The 21356-nt window shown below is 51.5% G+C and overlaps 2 protein-coding genes across 4 annotated transcripts in view; both read left to right on the forward strand.

Moving 5' to 3' along the window:
- fw (CUB and Sushi multiple domains furrowed) overlaps positions 1 to 11175 on the forward strand; it is a 13874-nt gene extending 2699 nt beyond the window's left edge. The window contains exons 3-15 of one of the 2 annotated variants that reach the window (XM_086836309.1): positions 6564 to 6826; positions 6894 to 7368; positions 7449 to 7601; positions 7671 to 7820; positions 7890 to 8066; positions 8178 to 8473; positions 8545 to 8953; positions 9017 to 9196; positions 9249 to 9375; positions 9448 to 9560; positions 9622 to 9975; positions 10050 to 10574; positions 10634 to 11175. In XM_086836309.1, the coding sequence (XP_086692435.1) occupies positions 6564 to 6826; positions 6894 to 7368; positions 7449 to 7601; positions 7671 to 7820; positions 7890 to 8066; positions 8178 to 8473; positions 8545 to 8953; positions 9017 to 9196; positions 9249 to 9375; positions 9448 to 9560; positions 9622 to 9975; positions 10050 to 10574; positions 10634 to 10767 (3356 nt within the window). In that variant the 3' untranslated portion in view covers positions 10768 to 11175. Of the gene's footprint in view, positions 1 to 6563; positions 6827 to 6893; positions 7369 to 7448; positions 7602 to 7670; positions 7821 to 7889; positions 8067 to 8177; positions 8474 to 8544; positions 8954 to 9016; positions 9197 to 9248; positions 9376 to 9447; positions 9561 to 9621; positions 9976 to 10049; positions 10575 to 10633 lie in introns of those variants that run through there. The other variant, XM_086836310.1, reaches the window with a different exon arrangement.
- A 190-nt stretch (positions 11176 to 11365) lies between these two features.
- Positions 11366 to 14237, forward strand: LOC110181765 (uncharacterized). 2 transcript variants are annotated; one of them, XM_020949635.2, is made up of 6 exons: positions 11366 to 11507; positions 11582 to 11685; positions 11748 to 11819; positions 12156 to 13399; positions 13461 to 13650; positions 13699 to 14237. In XM_020949635.2, exons 1-6 carry the CDS (start codon positions 11417 to 11419, stop codon positions 14134 to 14136), a joined length of 2139 nt encoding a protein of 712 aa, XP_020805294.2. In that variant the 5' UTR covers positions 11366 to 11416; the 3' UTR covers positions 14137 to 14237. The 2 variants fall into 2 exon arrangements, with proteins under 2 accessions (XP_020805294.2, XP_086692437.1); XM_086836311.1 differs by having other exon boundaries at positions 13705 to 14237.
- Positions 14238 to 21356: the final 7119 nt, after the last annotated feature.

Raw genomic sequence — 21356 nt, forward strand, 5'->3', positions numbered from 1 at the left:
GTCAAAAGCTGTCCCTAGGGAACTTTCACCTCAATTTTATTTGAAATGTGTTTAAAAAAATGGGAATGGGAAAGTCTATATAAACCTATCTGAATCCTTTGATTGGAATAAGAAAAGAAATATTCCATTAAGTAACTTAAATTAACAGATTTTGAGTAAATACTTCTGTGTCTAGGAACCTAATCAATGAACTAGACCTCTATTTAAGCTGCAAGTACATCGATGTCAATAATTTATAATCAAGCAATTACAAATTGTTTAACATAATTGCACTTTTTAAAACGATCTCTGAGCATTCCATATATATTGAATATTATTCCAAAGCCATAAATACTTTAATTTCTGAACTACTATGTCCGTCCGATTTATAATCATAAAGCAGTGACCTTTAATGCCTTGTATTTGTTTCTTGATATTTATTTGTATTAAATTTGACTCGCTAGGCACCCGTAATATTATTTTTTAGTCTTTTGTTTATTATGCTTATCGGGTATCTTATTTCTTTTATAAAAATGATATCCACTTTGTCGCAACTTATCAATTTCTGAACATAATAATGTTCTGAAAAAACCCTGAAACGTGTTGGAAAGTTTTTACTTTCTTCTTTACAATCCACATGAAATCATTGTTTAAATAATTAGCATTTTAGAAATGTTTGTCGATTTGTTTAATTATAATTATTAATGTACCACAAGCCCCTTTCCAAAAGGCGTCTTCTATTCTGTCTGTTGAATTGAACACTTGGACAGCGGCACAGACAATGCCTCCAAGACCCCAATTGCCTCCACATTTCTTGTTGTTGTTGTTGTTGTGTGTGTGGTGTGTGTATTTCGAAAGGAATCCAAGGGGGGTGAGAGGGGTCGGAAAGAGAGAACAACCAGCTGGAGTGGAGCAGTGAAAGTTGCCGAGATCTGTCAGAGCGGCACAGTGGTCACTCTGTAATGGTTTATGATGGTCAAAAGTGGTTGGTTAATATTATTCCAATGAGAGGTTCTTCTTAATACTTTTGGCTAAAATCGCACTTTATAAGTTCTCAAATTGCTTGTCTTCTAAGGGTTTAATTTTAGACATTTGCAAGGGATTTAAAAAGGATAAAAAATATGTTTCAACCAGCATAAAACTTGAAATATTGTAAGAGAAATGCTTGAAATATCTTTATATTTTATGAAAAGTATATAGTTATCTCTTTTATATCTTTTCCCCATTAGAAATGTATTTGTTTGAGTAAGATAGAGAAGGAAGAGACATATTCAGAGTCGCAGTTGCGAGTCCTTGCCTTGGGCACTGCATCTCTGAAGCATTCCCTTTCGCCAACTCTTCAGAAATTTGTTATTCAAGATTTATTATGTCTAATACCCTTTCTTTAGTCATTTTGTGACCACTGTCCAACCCGTTTTGAGGCTACACTTCTGGGCTAATGCGAACGACGACTCTCGGACTTGTCAACTCGCTGGGCCACTTTGCTTGTGACATTCTTACTTCACAAGTTTCACAAGTTCATGTCGGTGCGGCACAACTTGGTACGTGATTGAGTTTGGACATCTTGCGGCTTGCGTTACGAGCCCTCCTACGATACGTGCACTAAATCCCAATCCCGCTGGGCGTTATATGCATTTGGCTGTTGACATAACGGCACTCAGGAGGACACCTTTCTATCGCCGGTTACCTGCAGTGCCGCAGAAACTGAACTCGAATCGAACCCATTTGCGAGTCCATCGCCCTAGTTACCCAAATGTGCAGCTAATTTGGCATTCCGCGCGGCAAATAAGAGCTGTTTTTTACTGCCATTTAAGCCACGCCCGCCCAGAAGACACCCTTCTCGGAGGAGAATGGTTGCCTGCCTGCCTGGCTGCCAGTGGTGTGTGGTGTGTGTGTAGGAACATCCATGCCCTCGCTCAAAAAACCGGATGAATGCGATCGCAAAAAAAAACTCATAACAATAACAGCTTTTCGGTCTCTGGAGCCTCTGACTGGGCTGAAATAACATCATCGTGGCGGCACTGCCGCGCCTGACGTCAACAGCTGCAGCCGAGCACCCAGAAAATATATCGCCAGCATAGTTGTAGTTCCAAGTTCCAAGTTCCCAGTTCCAAGCCCAAAGCCCAAGGCACCGAAAGCCAATTCCGGTTCGAGCAGAAAACGTGCATATGCAAAAAATTCCCGCGCAAAGCGTTTACTTTACTATAGAGTAGGAATAGGGAGAAAAGAGTGAAAGATCCGATGCTTCGAATACCCTTAGAGAAAAGTATTTACCTTTTTCTTAATATTACCTAGCTGAAAATGTAATATATAATCATGCTTTTTGGTACCCTTTATGGTATTGTAGTTTCAGTCAGAAGCATGTAATCCAGTGAAGGAGTCATTTCCGACCCTATAAATCATATATATTCTTGATCGGCATCAACAGCGGAATCTTTTAAGCCATCTCCGACAGAAAACAATTTTTTTCAGAAATTTTCCATTTAAGAAAAAAAAAGAAAAGGGGTTACATCATGAAAATTTGCAAAAATCGGCCAAAAATTCACGTTTTAAATGGAGTATGCAGTTTTGTTAACCTACTAAAAATTAGCATACGGCCGCTTTCCGAATTGAAATTAATGCGTTTTTGGCTTAGTTATGAGATTTTTAAATTTTGATTTGTCGAAAAATTTCATATAATAATATCGTTAATATCGGTACAAAAATGGTAATGGACCTTCAATCAGAAGCTTAAAAGAAAGTGAAGGAGTCATTTCCGACCCTATAAAACATATATATTCTTGATCAGCATCAACAGGCAAATCTTTTAAGCCATCTCCGGTCGAAAAAAAATTTTTCCCGAAATTTCCCATTTTTTAAAAAAAGGAAAGGGGTTACATCATTAAAATTTGCGAAAATCGGCCAAAAATTCACATTTTAAATGGAGTATGCAGTTTTGTTAAACTACTAAAAATTAGCATACGGCCGCTTTCCGAATTGAAATTAATGCGTTTTTGGCTTAGTTATGAGATTTTTAAAATTTCATTTGTCGAAAATTGACAATAAATTTAATTTTAATTTAAGTATACAGATTTGTTAACCTTACAAAAACTAGCAAAGAGCCGCTTTCCGAATTGAAATTAGTGCATTTTTGACTTAGTTATGATATTTCAAAAACTGTGATATGCGTTAAAAGTGATCTATAGAAAACACATATTTTAGGCATTATTGTTTCTAAGTTTTTGTTTTTTTTTTTTTAAGAAATTTGTTTTTGATAGTATCCTTTATTATTTTCAATGGGGAAAAAGTAGATTGATAACATATCTCTTTAAAAAGTCGGTAGTTTGGGAGGTAATGAAATTCAGAAGAAGTCTGGAGACTTAAAGCATATTTACATAACATTTAAATTATATTGCACATGACCCATTAGGTTCCACACTACGTTTCAGGTCTATATTGATTCAAAAAGATCTTCATATTAGAGCACATATTTGTACATATTTGTTACCATATAATACGATCAATTTGTACACCCTTTCAGGGTATTATAATTTTGTTCAGAAGCTTTTAACTTATGAAGAAGTCATTGCCGACCCTAGAATTCTAAATAAAATTCATCCATTTTTCGCTTACTTATGAATGGGAATATTTTTAGCCAAGATCCATTTCCGATTTAATCCTATAATTTAATTACAAGCTGCAAGGATATATAATCTTCGGCTTTTTGAAGTTAATTTCCTTAATTGTCAAATGTGCACTTTAATATTATGATTAATATCTATCATTGCTTACCTTACGGAAGATATTTTGTTGAGCTTGTTGTAATTATAGCACAACAAGAATATAAACACTAATTAATACATATGTAGCACCCAAGGCGGAAGCTTAAGCTGCAAGTTTTCGAATGAAAATTAAAAGAAATGGGAGGGTATTACGACGAGAACTGAACAAAGGATATATATATATATATATATATATATATATATATATATTCAGAGAGACACTTTAAGCTCGAAACGAGGCCACAGCCCCCGCGCTTTGCCTCGATCTCCGCTTCTCACTCCTCGCCGGCTGTTGCTGTGTCTCCTTGGAGAGACAGATGGCGATGCCGTTTGGTTTCCTGCCCTTTAGCCCGGCCTGGCCTGGCCTGGTCTGGTCTGGGCCAAACTGGTTTGGGCCTGGGACGACTGACTACGCTTCTCCTCACTCTTGACCCGGCGCCCATTAATTGCCTCTTTATTCTTGACGCTAACTATGTAGACTTTTTTCGAAACTACTTATGCTCACGAACAATTGTGAGAAAGTTGTATATAGTATTCTTGAAATTGTGCAAAATAAAAGGGGGAGCGAGGGAAGAATGAAACATGGGCGCAGTCCATTGCATATTTATGATGGGAAAATGCAAAATATCTTTTTACACAACAAGTTCTAAGCCTAAGTTGTTCGTTTAGAGAACGGCAATTCTTCGCTGGAACGGGTCAGGGGTCAAAGCGATAACAAAGGTGGAAGATCGGGGAAAATATTCACTCAAGACAACAGACCTGCCACTTCCCACTCCCAGGCCCACAATTTGAATAATCGGAGTGCGAATGAACTATTTATGTAAATGTATGCCTGAAAGAGTCGGTATCAAGATTAGTACACTGTTACCACACTATATTTACTTGCCTAATAACTATATGTAGTTTATGCAGTTTTAATTTGACAATATTTATAGATTTCTTTCCAGAATATCGGAGTTAGGAAGGTCTTTGTAATATGCATCTTTTACTTAAGATGCTTAAGATACTTTTGTAACTCACCAGACAGAAACCTTTATTTAATTATTCCGACACCAATGTTCTTATCTGGCTACTCATAAACATTACTTAAATTAAATCCTAACTGCAACATAATAAGGTTCATTAGAATAAACTTTAAAGCCGTAGCAGGAATCTGGGAAAAATTTTAAAATATAGTATCCATAATAATTGTTATAAGTATGGTTGTATTTATTCACTTCTTAAAGTTTTCCATTCTCTAAATCCTTACAAAGAATGAAAATCATGTATTGCTTCCTTAATTTACTAACTAATTGGTTAGTTAATCTATTTTGTAAGGCAATGTTCAGCAATGTGTATATAATGTTTACTTATATGCATATATTTATATATGTTTATGCTTATTTGTTATATTTCTATCTTTTTTCGGTTGATTTATGTGGTACTTTCAATATTTCTTTGCAAATTCTCTACAAGTGGGCGTCTACAACTTGCAAATTGATGTTTAATAACTTTTATTTTCGTTTTTTTGTGCTGTTTTAATGCTGTCCACCTTGAACTTTTAACCGATTTGTCAACACATTTTAGCCTTTGGTTGTCAACTCTTGCAAAAATATACAATAAATATCAAGCTTGGGATTATAAGCAATCATCAGCTGTATGCATTTACAATAAAACGGAATGTCTTCTTTGAAAAATGTTAGCTGATGATATTAAAAAACCCTGATGATACATTCGAGGCCAGAATAATAGAACAACAAAAAATAGAAATTACACTTTTTGACCATTACACGTTTTAAGAACTATTCTTTTTTGGTTACTTACATCAAAAGCATCACTTTTATTAAAGTTTATTATGGTAATTTATACTGTTAAATATTAGAAATTGTATACATTTTTGACAATTTTCATGATGTTACCCTTTACAAAGTTTTGGAAAAATGCAGTTAAATTCTGTGTGTTCTTTCTTGATCAAGATTTTTATTGCAAATTCAAAAATAAAAATGACTTTTAGCTTTTTGGCCTTCGTATACCTACAGAAAACTTAAAATATTATTTAGTTTAGGTATATTAAATCGATAGTTTTATATGCTGAATTTTTTGGGTACATGAAGGTTTTTCAAATATCATAACTAAGCCAAAAATGCATTAATTTTCATTCGGAAAGCTTTCCTATGCTTGTTTTTATTAGGTACATAAACCTGCATACTTAATTTAGAATTTCAAAAAAAGTCGAATTTTTGTAGATTTTTGCAAATTTTAATGGTGTAACCCCTTATCTTTATTTGAAAAAATGTCTAAAATTTTGATCTCCTCGCGACATGGCTAGAACAATTTGTATGTTAATGCTGATCAAGAATATATATGATTTATGGGGTCGGAAATGACTCCTTCACCGTTTTTTAAGCTTCTGACTGAAATTATAATACCCTGCGAGGGTATAATAATGAAAACTGAGTATTGGTAATAAGTGCAACTTTAAATTTAAAAACATGTTTATCTTAATATGTATGTCTTAAAATATATCATTTGTTTAAAGAAAAAGAGATTCAATAACAATAATAATAATACTAATGTAGATAGCCCTGTAATTAAGGCTGTAATTATTTGTAGAGACTAAGGCTAAGTATCGAAAGATAAGGTTGCTTCTAATTAGCCATTTTCATTCCCCCTTTTCTCACTCAGCCAAATAGCTTAGCATTTTGACTGTAACAGTTATGATTTAATAGCCTGGCAAGACAATTTTTGTTCGTTTTTAATCTGAATGTGAAATTTGTGCGAGTTTGGCGGCTTGCGAAATAAAAATGTTAATCATCTGTGTGTGCTTGTGTTTATTGTTTCCAGTTTGCGGTCCCCCGGCGGTGCCGCTGAATGCCAAAGTGCGAACCGTGACGGCCGACACCGGGATTGCGGAGGCGCACTACGAGTGCGATGCTGGCTACGAGCTGTTCGGCCCCGCGTCGGTCAAGTGCGACGCCCGCAAGGGCTGGGAGCGGGATCTGCCCTTCTGTGGCGTCAATGTGGCCTACCGCAAGCCAGTTAACCAGAGCTCCTACACGCGCAGCGGTCCTGCCAGCTATGCGAATGACGGCAAGCCTGGGAACAAGGTGAGCTCGGAGTCATTTCTCTTCACTTTCTTCTCTAGAAGATTATATATATTTCCCCCCCCCCTAGAATCCCGATGGACAGGAGTGCTCGGAAACACAAAAGGAGCCCTCGCCCTGGTGGCGTGTCGATCTCCTCACTCCGCAGGCGGTGCACGTGGTCAGGATAACGACGCGCGGCTGCTGTGGCCACCAACCGCTGCAGGACCTGGAGATCCGTGTGGGCAACAGCAGCGCCGATCTACAGCGCAATCCGCTGTGCGCCTGGTATCCGGGCACCCTCGACGAGGGCGTAGTGAAGACCTTCACCTGCGCCCGTCCCCTGGTCGGCCAGTATGTGGCCATACAGCTGGTTGGCGTCGAGGGCAGCCTCAGCCTGTGCGAGGTGGAGACATTTACCAACGACGAGTTCTCCGTGGACCGATGCCTGAGTCCCAAGATCGGGGTGGAGACCGTGGTGACAACATTCTCCAAAACCTGCTATGACTTTCATATCACAAAAGGAGAAAGCTTCGACAATGCCCAGACCATTTGCAAGCAAACGGGTGAGTGTCCGCGGAGCAGAGCGGCGATATCTAATGATTAACATACCTAACTCCCTCCCTCCCTCTGACACGATGCATAGGCGGCGACTTGGTCCATGACTTTCGAGGCGCCACCAGCCAGTACATCCTGTCGGAGCTGGAGCGTCGCAAGACCGAGCTGAAGCCGCAGCTTGTTTGGATCGGGGCCCAGAAGGAGCCGGGCATCACCTCTCGCACCTGGAAGTGGGTCAACGGTGGGTTGATGTGATATGATCCTTAAGGGAGTAATATATTCATGAGCTTCATGGGCTTTACTTATCCAGGAGACGTAGTACAAAAGCCCACCTGGGGCAAGGACCAGCCCAACAATTACAACGGCGAACAGAACTGCGTGGTCCTCGATGGCGGTCGCAACTGGCTGTGGAACGACGTGGGCTGCAACCTGGACTATCTGCACTTTATCTGTCAGCACTGTAAGATGTTCCCAGTCAGAGTCAGTGTCAGTTGCTCACCTTTCTTCTCCTTTTGTACTCTTCCGGCAGCTCCATTGTCTTGCGGGTCGCCCGATGCCCAGCAAAACACCACTGTCATGGGCAAGAAGTTCACTCTGGGCGAGAAGATCCAATACGACTGCCCCAAGGGCCATTCGCTGCTCGGTCAGGCGGAACGTGAATGCAAACCTGACGGCACCTGGAGCGGATCTTCACCGACCTGCAAATGTAAGCGATATTATGCAACCTGTGAGCAGGGATTCCACTTATATAGAGGAAACCCATTGAAGGTGCATGAAGAGCAGCTTGTTCATGATCCAATATGGTTACTACTTACAGATGTGGACTGCGGCAACCTGCCCGAGCTCAAGTTTGGGTCGATTCACCTCTCTGAGAAGCGGACCAGCTTTGGTGTGGTGGCCACGTACAGCTGCCACGAGAACTACACACTGATCGGCAACGAGAACCGGACTTGCGCCGTGGATGGCTGGAGCGGCAAGCAGCCTGAGTGCCTGGTGGACTGGTGTCCAGATCCGCTGCGGATTACTGGTGGAAATGTGCGCTTCAGTGACAAGCGAGCCGGCTCCACCGCGACCTATGTGTGCGAGCCGGGCTACGTGCTCGTCGGCGAAGCGGTAGGTTACCCTGTTTAACGTTCTGCCTCTATGACCTGCTCCTGATCGCATTACTTTCGTCTCTTCAACAGGTAATCTCGTGTGGTTTGGGTGGCGAGTGGTCCAGCAAGACGCCTTCATGCAGATTCGTTGATTGCGGTGCGCCGGCACGACCCGATCGCGGTATTTCCATCCTGCTGAATGGCACCACCACCGTTGATTCGGTGGTCAAGTACGAGTGCGATGAGGATCACTGGTTGGACGGTCCCGCAGAGCTGTACTGCACCCGGGATGGCAAGTGGTCGGGCGAAGCGCCCGTCTGTGAGCTGGTCACCTGCGAAACGCCAGCGGTGCCGGCCGGCTCTTTTGTCATTGGCTATGACTACAATGTGCACTCGAAGATTCAGTATAACTGCGATCCAGGACATATCATGCATGGCACGTCAGTGCTCGAGTGTCTGGACAGCGGGGAGTGGAGCTCAGATGCTCCTTACTGCGAGTGTGAGTAAAGCTAAACCTATAGTAGCTTTACAATGAATTGACATTATTATCTCCTTCTTCCAGACATCGATTGCGGTCAGATCCTGCCCATCCCCTATGGCAGTCACAAGTACGTGACCAACACCACCTACGTGGGTTCTGAGGTGGTCTTTACCTGCTCCCAGTCCCACAAGCTCAGCGGTGTGGTGAAGCGCCAGTGCCTGGAATCGGCTGTCTGGAGCGATGTCTCACCGAAGTGTGAAGGTAGGGATACACAAATTTATATAAGATGAAGATGCTTAATGTACTCCCTCAGAGATTCGTTGTCCGGAGCCGAAGCTGGCCGCTCACAGTCTGCTGTCCGTCACGGGCAATGACCGCATGTACGGACGTACCCTTATCCGTACCGCCGAGTCAACCCAGAACACTGCCCAGACCTACAAGTAAGTGGGCACACCCCAACCTCTGTTCTTGAACTTTTGTCTCATATTCAATCCCGTGGGTTTACCTTTTAGGATCGGTGCCTTGGCCAAGTACCGATGCGAACGTGGCTACAAGATGGTGGGCGAGGCTCTGGCCACCTGCATGGACAGTGGTCAGTGGAGCGGAGTGATTCCAGAGTGTGTCTGTAAGTATAGAAGACGAGTTGAGCCGATCTGGAACGGAACTGAATGAATTGATTTTACCAGATGTGGAGTGCGGTGGGCCCGAGAACATCACCAATGGCAAGGTGACCCTGGCCACCAATGCCACCTATTATGGCGCCGCTGTTCTCTACGAATGCAACGCCAACTTCAAGCTGAATGGAGTCTCGCGCCGCTTGTGCACAGAACACGGCAACTGGAGTCACGAGACGCCCGAGTGCGTGGAGGTGGTGTGCGACATGCCCAACATCAGTGACAACCTAATCGTTGAGGCCGGCAGCAGAGCCGTCGGCTCAGTGGTCACCTTCAAGTGCGCCAAGGGTCGGATCATGATGGGCAACGATACGCGCATCTGCCAGAAGAACGGCAAATGGGCGGGCAAGAGTCCTACATGCAGACGTAAGAAACCATCTCAACCATACAGCCTTGGCTTAAGTTTAGTTAATAACTTGCTGCATTATTTATTTAAATAGCTGTCGATTGCGGACGACCGCTGGCTATCGATAACGGACGCGTGATCGTTGTCAACGACTCAACGCTGTATGGTGGCTCGGCGGAGTACCACTGCATTCCCAACTACAACCGGATAGGACAGTATCTGCGCAAGTGCACCGAAGACGGGGCCTGGTCCGGTAAGCAGCCGCACTGCGAACTGGCCACAGTGGAGGGCCACGAGAGCTCACGGTTGGGCACAGGCGTTGGGATTGGGGCCACGATCATTGTAGCCATGCTGGTTATCTTTGGCTTGATCTTCCTGTATCGCAATAAGGCGCGGCCTGTCAAGAACACCGAGAATGTGCAGGCGGCGGAAACGAAGGACGAACGAAATGCCGCAGTCATGTCATACTCCACACTGGAAGCAAACAACCGGATGCACATGGACAACAATAATCCCTCAGCGACATTCAACACGTTCCAGGGTGGAGCGGGACGGAATGGAGGTGGGGGAAGTGCCGGAGCAGGCGGAGGCGCCGAAAGGATGAACAATAATCGTTCGGGTAAGTCGGAAACGAAAGTCCTTGACCTGAGTGCCAAGCTAATCTGCTTGCCTTGGCAGAGAACATCTATGACCAGATACCGAACGAGCAGTTCTATGACGCTCCTTACGAGATGCGGACCAACGACGAGGTGTACGAGCCGGAGCCGGTGGCCAGTAATGTCATCACCATTAACGGAATCTCCGTGAGATAGGTGGCGTGAGATGTTGTTTACGTTAGTTTTGTGTTAATAAATCCTGTACATAGTAATCGTTTAAGGAAGGGATGTGTGAGGAGAGTTACTTGTAGCTAAGCCTAGGGCCATGGACACAGGGCCATCCATATCGCATTAACTTTAACCCTATATATATATACTTACCATATCTATTACCTATGTGTATCCGTACGTACTGAAGCAGGACCTGCCTGTGCGCAGGAGGAACCCCGCCCCGATACCGATCCTGATGACTCCCAGCTCCTATTCTTACTCGTATTTTTTTTCGTGTGTTGCTTAAATTATTTTAAATATGTAGAATGTTAATCAGAGTGTACAATGTTTGTTATGCAATGTGTAAGAGCTCGCCGAGTGTGTGTAAATTAAACAAAATGTGGTTAACTTAAATTACTGTATTTTATAATTGCTTATTGTTTGAAAACAGAGATCCAGTAGCAGCCAATGGATAGCCATAACTCCGATTAGGAGAGGTGGAAAGTGGGAGGCATTATATTGTTAAATCAATAGTTTCATGGAAACAAACTCACTTTCTCCCTGACATCAAGCTAGGAAACATGTTAACCAAATTCGAAAGCAACTCATAAATTCTTTTTCGGGAATCTTTTGATATCTAAATTCGTAGGCAGGGATGGCGAAGAAGGCCGGAGCGCAACAGCTGCAGGCGGACCTGCAAACCGACGAGGAACTCGAACGCTTTATTGAACGGCCTGGGTTACTTGGTAAGTGCTGTCATGAGCCATATTATTTTTGCCATTTCATAATTCCTAAAAACGTTTAAACCCTAAATGTGCAGTGCTGGATATCTACTCGGAATGGTGTGGCCCCTGTTTGGGATTGGTTGGCTCTCTGCGTAAGATGAAGCTGGAGTTTGGCGGCGACAATATGCAACTGGCCATTGTGCGTTGAGATAGCGTAAGTTTACTACTGGATCCCGCTTCACTAATCAGAGTATCTCTTAGTGCAAGTCGGACACCATTTCGGCATTAAAGCGCTTCAACAAAAGAAGTGAACCCACCTGGCTGTTTGTGACCGTAAGTCCAAGATTTTAATTTCAAATACGCAAATGAGAGAATATCAACATCTTCATTACTAAAGAAGTAAAGGAAGAGTTAGTTTTAAGGAAACACCCCGGTTTAAATTGGATTTCTGCTACCCTATGTATGTTGTATCGATATGTGCAAACAAGTTGGCAGCATCAAACATCGATAAAATCACGAAGCCTAATAGATGAGTTGGTTTCCTCCCTAGCTCAAGTATCGGTGATGCTGACTGGCTTATTTACATTTACCGTTGCAGCGATAAAATTTTCACATTCTCCATTTTTAATTATAATTAGTAACACTATACATATACAATAATGTCTGCAGGGAGGCAAAGCTGTCAACATCATGTTTGGCTCGGATGTGCCCAAGCTCATGAACCTGCTAACCAAAGAGCTAGAAAAGATGCTGCAGAAGACACCGCGCACCCACTACAGGCTGGACGAGTTGCAACCGATCGAGGTAGAGCAGCAGCGCCTCAAAATGGAGGCCATCGACAGGGCAGAGCGCGCGGAGCGTGAGATCAGGCACAAAAAGCAGGTTGACTACCTAACCGTGGTGACGGACTCCATCATGGAGAATATGCCGGACATCGGTGTGACGGTGTTTGGGCCGCAGGTTAATCGCGACATGTTCAAGAAACTCACCGAGCCGGCCGAGGCCCTCAAGATGCAGTGCAAGGAGCGCAAGGTTGTACAGGTGTCCAGCGATCAGTTCGAGGTGGTGAACTTCGCCTGCAAGAACCCATTGTCGGCGGACGTCATCGAGCAGCTGGACCAGAAGGAGCTGCTCATCTGCTTCTGGAAGATAGACGAGAGCATCGGCACCGTGCCGAATGTGCTAATGACGTATGCTCACGAGTTGACCAGAGAGCGCGAGGAGGACGGCGACGAATTCCACGAGGATCGTGTTTTACCGCCCATCATCACCACCATGAAGGTCAAGGTCGAGGTAGAGCTAAAGGAGGGTGAGGTGTGGGTCGAGGAGGTGAGCTCCGAGGAGGAAGTGAAGGTGGCTAAGAACAAGGCCAAGACTAGGGCCAAATCGGTAGTCCAGGAAGAACTGCATGCCGAGGACGACGAGGCAATTGCCGCAGAGGAGGAAGAGGAAGCCAGCGAGGAGGACGCAGCTGATCCGGGTGGCGATCTCATGGCTGGCTTCCCAAACATGCCCGACTTTGACATGGACTTGGACGGCGACGAGGAGGCACCCGCCGAGGACGAGGAGAAGGTGCAGGAGCCCAAGGAGGAGGAGATAGCAAAGCCGCCCACGCGTATCAAGACGGTGAAGGTGCCGCCGATCTGGGTGCCCAACAACCGCCGCACCCACGCCGCCCTTGTCTACGTCTTCTTCCGCGGTCAAACAAGTGGCTTCCTACCGCCGGATCCCAAGCCGGAGCAGCCGCACATCATCATGGCCTTCGATGCTTCAAAACGCAAGGAGATTTTAAACGTGGTCGAGCGCCACAAGGACGAGGTGCCGCTTTTTGGCTACTTCTCCAGCGCGGATCCCGACGCTACGGAACTGATCGCGAATTCAACGGACAAATACGAGTCCGGGCCGCACCAGGAGTACGTGTTCCAGCCAAGCTTACCCTCCTTTCATTACATTTTCCTTTCTTGTTCTTTTCAGCTCCGACAAGATCGTGCTAAAGGTGAACAAGGTGCAGTCGTACATGATGTTATCGCTGGTGTACTACGGACCCAGTTACGTCAGTCCCAACGTTATTGTCGGCAAGGACGAGGCCCTCAAGTTCTTCCCCGAGGACTACAAGCAGCAGGAGGAGGAAGTCGTGGTCGAGCCGGAAAAGAAGAAGAAAAAGGTGAGCTTATTTGTATTCAATGTCCCAGATCCAGAAATTGTATCTCAGCTTCAGTCACAGAGCAAGAAGGCTGGAGATATGCGTGAATCGACGGAACCCGAGGCAGCCACAGCACCACCAGTGGCGGCCGCGGCGGCCGCAGCGGAAGCAGCAGCCCCTACGTCGGAAGCGGCGGGTGGCGCATCGGAAGCCGGAGAGGCTGCAGCAGCCGAAGGAGAAGGAGCTCCTGTGGCAGACGGCGAAGGAGCACCAGCCGCCGAGGGAGAAGGAGCAGCTGTTCCACAAGCAACCGCCGATACGGGAGTAGCGGCCGATGGAGCTGTCCCTGAAGCAGCACCGGAGGTACCAGCTTCCGCGGAGGCGCCACCGCCAGAGGCCGACGCCCCAGCACCAGTGCCGGCCGAAGCCCCAGCCGAAGCCCCCGCAGAAGCCCCTGCCGAAGCACCCGCAGAACCCCCAGCTGAAGCTGCGCCGGCGACCGAGTAGAGGATGCACCGCTGTCCCTGCAGCATCTATCTATATATATCTATAAGGTTTTTCTTTTTTGTTAAAGTATTTTAATGTAATAAATAAAAAATCAACCAACACTTGCAACAGAAGTCGGCAGCGAGCGACTGCGACCTACTTGCAAGCGTTGCCGGACCGCCTGAATTATCGACAATAATCGAACAATATCGCCATACCGACTAAATTCCGCCGGTCCGGCAACCTTTGCAAAAAAGTAATCGATTATTTCGGCGGTCTGGCAACCTTTGAAAAATTATTCGTTCGGCGTTGCCAGTCAGTCGAAAGTCCACTGATCCGGCAACTCCCCAGCCAATAATCGATTAATTCATCAGTCCGGCAATATAGGCCGATAATTCCGCAGGTCTGGCAACGCTTGCAACCAGGTCGCAGTCGCTTGCTGCTGCTTTCTGTTCGCCTGGTATTTCATGTGGAAAAATGGAAAATTTGCATGCAGATTTAAGAGAATTCGGGCAGGACAAGAGTTGTTGTTGTTGTAAATATGAACCACGTGGAATATTGCATCTCCCTTAAATTAGAAATCCAATCTATTTATATTGCAGTACTGACAGAAAAACACAAATTATTTGTTTTTTTGTTTTATTATTAAATTATTGATTTATTGCATTAAAATACGTTTACAAAAAAAGATAAACCGCCGCTTCCGTCGCAGAGGCTGCTGCTTCCGCTGCGGCCACCGCCTCTGGTACTGCTCCCTACAGCGGTAGCCGGTACTTCCGGAGCTGCTTCAGGGACAGCCGGCTAGTGCAGCATATCTGCTTCAGGTACGCCGCCCGCCGCTTCCGACCTAGTGGCTGCTGCTTCCGCTGCGGCCACCGCCTCTGGTGCTGCTCCCTTCTGTGGTGGCTGGTACCTCCAGAGCTGCTTCAGGGACAGCCGGCTGGTGCAGCCTTTCCGGTTCCGCTTCCAGTACGCCGCCCGGTACAGCCGGCTGGTGCAGCATATCCGCTTCAGGTACGCCGCCCGCCGCTTCCGTCCTAGGGGCTGCTGCTTCCGCTGCGGCCACCGCCTCTGGTGCTGCTCCCTACAGCGGTAGCTGGTACCTCCGGAGCTGCTTCAGGGACAGCCGGCTGGTGCAGCATATCCGCTTCAGGTACGCCGCCCGCCGCTTCCGTCCTAGGGGCTGCTGCTTCCGCTGCGGCCACCGCCTCTGGTGCTGCTCCCTACAGCGGAAGCTGGTACCTCCGGAGCTGCTTCAGGGACAGCCGGCTGGTGCAGCATATCCGCTTCAGGTACGCCGCCCGCCGCTTCCGTCCTAGGGGCTGCTGCTTCCGCTGCGGACACCGCCTCTGATTCTGCTCCCTACAGCGGTAGCTGGTACCTCCGGAGCTGCTTCAGGGACAGCCGGCTGGTGCAGCCTTTCCGGTTCCGCTTCCAGTACGCCGCCCGGTACAGCCGGCTGGTGCAGCATATCCGCTTCAGGTACGCCGCCCGCCGCTTCCGTCCTAGGGGCTGCTGCTTCCGCTGCGGCCACCGCCTCTGGTGCTGCTCCCTACAGCGGTAGCTGCTACCTCCGGAGCTGCTTCAGGGACAGCCGGCTGGTGCAGCATATCCGCTTCAGGTACGCCGCCCGCCGCTTCCGTCCTAGGGGCTGCTGCTTCCGCTGCGGCCACCGCCTCTGGTGCTGCTCCCTTCTGTGGTGGCTGGTACCTCCAGAGCTGCTTCAGGGACAGCCGGCTGGTGCAGCCTTTCCGGTTCCGCTTCCAGTACGCCGCCCGGTACAGCCGGCTGGTGCAGCATATCCGCTTCAGGTACGCCGCCCGCCGCTTCCGTCCTAGGGGCTGCTGCTTCCGCTGCGGCCACCGCCTCTGGTGCTGCTCCCTACAGCGGTAGCTGGTACCTCCGGAGCTGCTTCAGGGACAGCCGGCTGGTGCAGCATATCCGCTTCAGGTACGCCGCCCGCCGCTTCCGTCCTAGGGGCTGCTGCTTCCGCTGCGGCCACCGCCTCTGGTGCTGCTCCCTACAGCGGAAGCTGGTACCTCCGGAGCTGCTTCAGGGACAGCCGGCTGGTGCAGCATATCCGCTTCAGGTACGCCGCCCGCCGCTTCCGTCCTAGGGGCTGCTGCTTCCGCTGCGGACACCGCCTCTGATTCTGCTCCCTACAGCGGTAGCTGGTACCTCCGGAGCTGCTTCAGGGACAGCCGGCTGGTGCAGCCTTTCCGGTTCCGCTTCCAGTACGCCGCCCGGTACAGCCGGCTGGTGCAGCATATCCGCTTCAGGTACGCCGCCCGCCGCTTCCGTCCTAGGGGCTGCTGCTTCCGCTGCGGCCACCGCCTCTGGTGCTGCTCCCTACAGCGGTAGCTGCTACCTCCGGAGCTGCTTCAGGGACAGCCGGCTGGTGCAGCATATCCGCTTCAGGTACGCCGCCCGCCGCTTCCGTCCTAGGGGCTGCTGCTTCCGCTGCGGACACCGCCTCTGATTCTGCTCCCTACAGCGGTAGCTGGTACCTCCGGAGCTGCTTCAGGGACAGCCGGCTGGTGCAGCCTTTCCGGTTCCGCTTCCAGTACGCCGCCCGGTACAGCCGGCTGGTGCAGCATATCCGCTTCAGGTACGCCGCCCGCCGCTTCCATCCTAGGGGCTGCTGCTTCCGCTGCGGCCACCGCCTCTGGTGCTGCTCCCTACAGCGGTAGCTGCTACCTCCGGAGCTGCTTCAGGGACAGCCGGCTGGTGCAGCATATCCGCTTCAGGTACGCCGCCCGCCGCTTCCGTCCTAGGGGCTGCTGCTTCCGCTGCGGCCACCGCCTCTGGTGCTGCTCCCTTCTGTGGTGGCTGGTACCTCCAGAGCTGCTTCAGGGACAGCCGGCTGGTGCAGCCTTTCCGGTTCCGCTTCCAGTACGCCGCCCGGTACAGCCGGCTGGTGCAGCATATCCGCTTCAGGTACGCCGCCCGCCGCTTCCGTCCTAGGGGCTGCTGCTTCCGCTGCGGCCACCGCCTCTGGTGCTGCTCCCTACAGCGGTAGCTGCTACCTCCGGAGCTGCTTCAGGGACAGCCGGCTGGTGCAGCATATCCGCTTCAGGTACGCCGCCCGCTGCTTCCGTCCTAGGGGCTGCTGCTTCCGCTGCGGCCACCGCCTCTGGTGCTGCTCCCTTCTGTGGTGGCTGGTACCTCCAGAGCTGCTTCAGGGACAGCCGGCTGGTGCAGCCTTTCCGGTTCCGCTTCCAGTACGCCGCCCGGTACAGCCGGCTGGTGCAGCATATCCGCTTCAGGTACGCCGCCCGCCGCTTCCGTCCTAGGGGCTGCTGCTTCCGCTGCGGCTACCGCCTCTGGTGCTGCTCCCTACAGCGGTAGCTGGTACCTCCGGAGCTGCTTCAGGGACAGCCGGCTGGTGCAGCATATCCGCTTCAGGTACGCCGCCCGCCGCTTCCGCTGCGGCCACCGCCTCTGGTGCTGCTCCCTACACCGGAAGCTGGTACCTCCGGAGCTGCTTCAGGGACAGCCGGCTGGTGCAGCCTTTCCGCTTCAGGTACGCCGGCCGCCGCTTCCGTCCTAGGGGCTGCTGCTTCCGCTGCGGACACCGCCTCTGATTCTGCTCCCTACAGCGGTAGCTGGTACCTCCGGAGCTGCTTCAGGGACAGCCGGCTGGTGCAGCCTTTCCGGTTCCGCTTCCAGTACGCCGCCCGGTACAGCCGGCTGGTGCAGCATATCCGCTTCAGGTACGCCGCCCGCCGCTTCCGTCCTAGGGGCTGCTGCTTCCGCTGCGGCCACCGCCTCTGGTGCTGCTTCCTACAGCGGTAGCTGGTACCTCCGAAGCTGCTTCAGGGATAGCTGGCTGGTCCAGCCTTTCCGCTCCCTGTACGCCGCCCGGTACAGCCGGCTGGTGCAGCCTTTTCGCTTTAGGTACGCCGCTTCCGCCGTAGGGGCTGCTGCTTTCGCTGTGGCCACCGCCATTGGTGCTGCTCCCTTCCGTGGTGGCTGGTACCTCCGGAGCTGCTTCAGAGACAGCCGGCTGGAGCATCCTCTCCGCTTCCGGTACGCCGCCCGGTACAGCCGGCTGGTGCAGCCTTTCCGCTTCCAGTACGCCGCCCGGTACAGCCGGCTGGTGCAGCCGCTTCAGGTACGCCGCCCGCCGCTTTCGCCGTAGGGGCTGCTTCTTCCGCTGCGGCCACCGCCTCTGGTGCTGGTGCTTACAGCGGTAGCTGGAACTTCCGGAGCTGCTTCAGGGACAGCCGGCTGGTGCAGCATATCCGCTTCAGGTACGCCGCCCGCCGCTTCCGTCCTAGGGGCTGCTGCTTCCGCTGCGGCCACCGCCTCTGGTGCTGCTCCCTACAGCGGAAGCTGGTACCTCCGGAGCTGCTTCAGGGACAGCCGGCTGGTGCAGCATATCCGCTTCAGGTACGCCGCCCGCCGCTTCCGTCCTAGGGGCTGCTGCTTCCGCTGCGGACACCGCCTCTGATTCTGCTCCCTACAGCGGTAGCTGGTACCTCCGGAGCTGCTTCAGGGACAGCCGGCTGGTGCAGCCGTTCCGGTTCCGCTTCCAGTACGCCGCCCGGTACAGCCGGCTGGTGCAGCATATCCGCTTCAGGTACGCCGCCCGCCGCTTCCATCCTAGGGGCTGCTGCTTCCGCTGCGGCCACCGCCTCTGGTGCTGCTCCCTACAGCGGTAGCTGCTACCTCCGGAGCTGCTTCAGGGACAGCCGGCTGGTGCAGCATATCCGCTTCAGGTACGCCGCCCGCCGCTTCCGTATTAGGGGCTGCTGCTTCCGCTGCGGCCACCGCCTCTGGTGCTGCTCCCTTCTGTGGTGGCTGGTACCTCCAGAGCTGCTTCAGGGACAGCCGGCTGGTGCAGCCTTTCCGGTTCCGCTTCCAGTACGCCGCCCGGTACAGCCGGCTGGTGCAGCATATCCGCTTCAGGTACGCCGCCCGCCGCTTCCGTCCTAGGGGCTGCTGCTTCCGCTGCGGCCACCGCCTCTGGTGCTGCTCCCTACAGCGGTAGCTGCTACCTCCGGAGCTGCTTCAGGGACAGCCGGCTGGTGCAGCATATCCGCTTCAGGTACGCCGCCCGCCGCTTCCGTCCTAGGGGCTGCTGCTTCCGCTGCGGCTACCGCCTCTGGTGCTGCTCCCTACAGCGGTAGCTGGTACCTCCGGAGCTGCTTCAGGGACAGCCGGCTGGTGCAGCATATCCGCTTCAGGTACGCCGCCCGCCGCTTCCGTCCTAGGGGCTGCTGCTTCCGCTGCGGCCACCGCCTCTGGTGCTGCTCCCTACAGCGGAAGCTGGTACCTCCGGAGCTGCTTCAGGGACAGCCGGCTGGTGCAGCCTTTCCGGTTCCGCTTCCAGTACGCCGCCCGGTACAGCCGGCTGGTGCAGCATATCCGCTTCAGGTACGCCGCCCGCCGCTTCCGTCCTAGGGGCTGCTGCTTCCGCTGCGGCCACCGCCTCTGGTGCTGCTCCCTACAGCGGTAGCTGGTACCTCCGGAGCTGCTTCAGGGACAGCCAGCTGGTGCAGCATATCCGCTGCAGGTACGCCGCCCGCCGCTTCCGTCCTAGGGGCTGCTGCTTCCGCTGCGGCCACCGCCTCTGGTGCTGCTCCCTACAGCGGAAGCTGGTACCTCCGGAGCTGCTTCAGGGACAGCCGGCTGGTGCAGCATATCCGCTTCAGGTACGCCGCCCGCCGCTTCCGTCCTAGGGGCTGCTGCTTCCGCTGCGGACACCGCCTCTGATTCTGCTCCCTACAGCGGTAGCTGGTACCTCCGGAGCTGCTTCAGGGACAGCCGGCTGGTGCAGCCTTTCCGGTTCCGCTTCCAGTACGCCGCCCGGTACAGCCGGCTGGTGCAGCATATCCGCTTCAGGTACGCCGCCCGCCGCTTCCGTCCTAGGGGCTGCTGCTTCCGCTGCGGCCACCGCCTCTGGTGCTGCTCCCTACAGCGGTAGCTGCTACCTCCGGAGCTGCTTCAGGGACAGCCGGCTGGTGCAGCATATCCGCTTCAGGTACGCCGCCCGCCGCTTCCGTCCTAGGGGCTGCTGCTTCCGCTGCGGACACCGCCTCTGATTCTGCTCCCTACAGCGGTAGCTGGTACCTCCGGAGCTGCTTCAGGGACAGCCGGCTGGTGCAGCCTTTCCGGTTCCGCTTCCAGTACGCCGCCCGGTACAGCCGGCTGGTGCAGCATATCCGCTTCAGGTACGCCGCCCGCCGCTTCCATCCTAGGGGCTGCTGCTTCCGCTGCGGCCACCGCCTCTGGTGCTGCTCCCTACAGCGGTAGCTGCTACCTCCGGAGCTGCTTCAGGGACAGCCGGCTGGTGCAGCATATCCGCTTCAGGTACGCCGCCCGCCGCTTCCGTCCTAGGGGCTGCTGCTTCCGCTGCGGCCACCGCCTCTGGTGCTGCTCCCTTCTGTGGTGGCTGGTACCTCCAGAGCTGCTTCAGGGACAGCCGGCTGGTGCAGCCTTTCCGGTTCCGCTTCCAGTACGCCGCCCGGTACAGCCGGCTGGTGCAGCATATCCGCTTCAGGTACGCCGCCCGCCGCTTCCGTCCTAGGGGCTGCTGCTTCCGCTGCGGCCACCGCCTCTGGTGCTGCTCCCTACAGCGGAAGCTGGTACCTCCGGAGCTGCTTCAGGGACAGCCGGCTGGTGCAGCATATCCGCTTCAGGTACGCCGCCCGCCGCTTCCGTCCTAGGGGCTGCTGCTTCCGCTGCGGACACCGCCTCTGATTCTGCTCCCTACAGCGGTAGCTGGTACCTCCGGAGCTGCTTCAGGGACAGCCGGCTGGTGCAGCCTTTCCGGTTCCGCTTCCAGTACGCCGCCCGGTACAGCCGGCTGGTGCAGCATATCCGCTTCAGGTACGCCGCCCGCCGCTTCCATCCTAGGGGCTGCTGCTTCCGCTGCGGCCACCGCCTCTGGTGCTGCTCCCTACAGCGGTAGCTGCTACCTCCGGAGCTGCTTCAGGGACAGCCGGCTGGTGCAGCATATCCGCTTCAGGTACGCCGCCCGCCGCTTCCGTCCTAGGGACTGCTGCTTCCGCTGCGGCCACCGCCTCTGGTGCTGCTCCCTTCTGTGGTGGCTGGTACCTCCAGAGCTGCTTCAGGAACAGCCGGCTGGTGCAGCCTTTCCGGTTCCGCTTCCAGTACGCCGCCCGGTACAGCCGGCTGGTGCAGCATATCCGCTTCAGGTACGCCGCCCGCCGCTTCCGTCCTAGGGGCTGCTGCTTCCGCTGCGGCCACCGCCTCTGGTGCTGCTCCCTACAGCG

Source organism: Drosophila serrata, unplaced genomic scaffold, assembly GCF_035046125.1.
Source record: "Drosophila serrata isolate PLE 108 unplaced genomic scaffold, ASM3504612v1 contig_276, whole genome shotgun sequence".
In the NCBI taxonomy this organism is placed as follows: domain Eukaryota; kingdom Metazoa; phylum Arthropoda; class Insecta; order Diptera; family Drosophilidae; genus Drosophila; species Drosophila serrata.

Coding starts and splice junctions, on each gene's coding strand:
- LOC110181765 (XM_020949635.2), top strand. CDS start 11,417: ATGGCGAAGAAGGCCGGAGCGCAACAGCTGCAGGCGGACCTGCAAACC. Junction 11,508..11,581: donor TGAACGGCCTGGGTTACTTG/GTAAGTGCTGTC, acceptor CTAAATGTGCAG/TGCTGGATATCTACTCGGAA. Junction 11,820..12,155: donor CCACCTGGCTGTTTGTGACC/GTAAGTCCAAGA, acceptor TAATGTCTGCAG/GGAGGCAAAGCTGTCAACAT.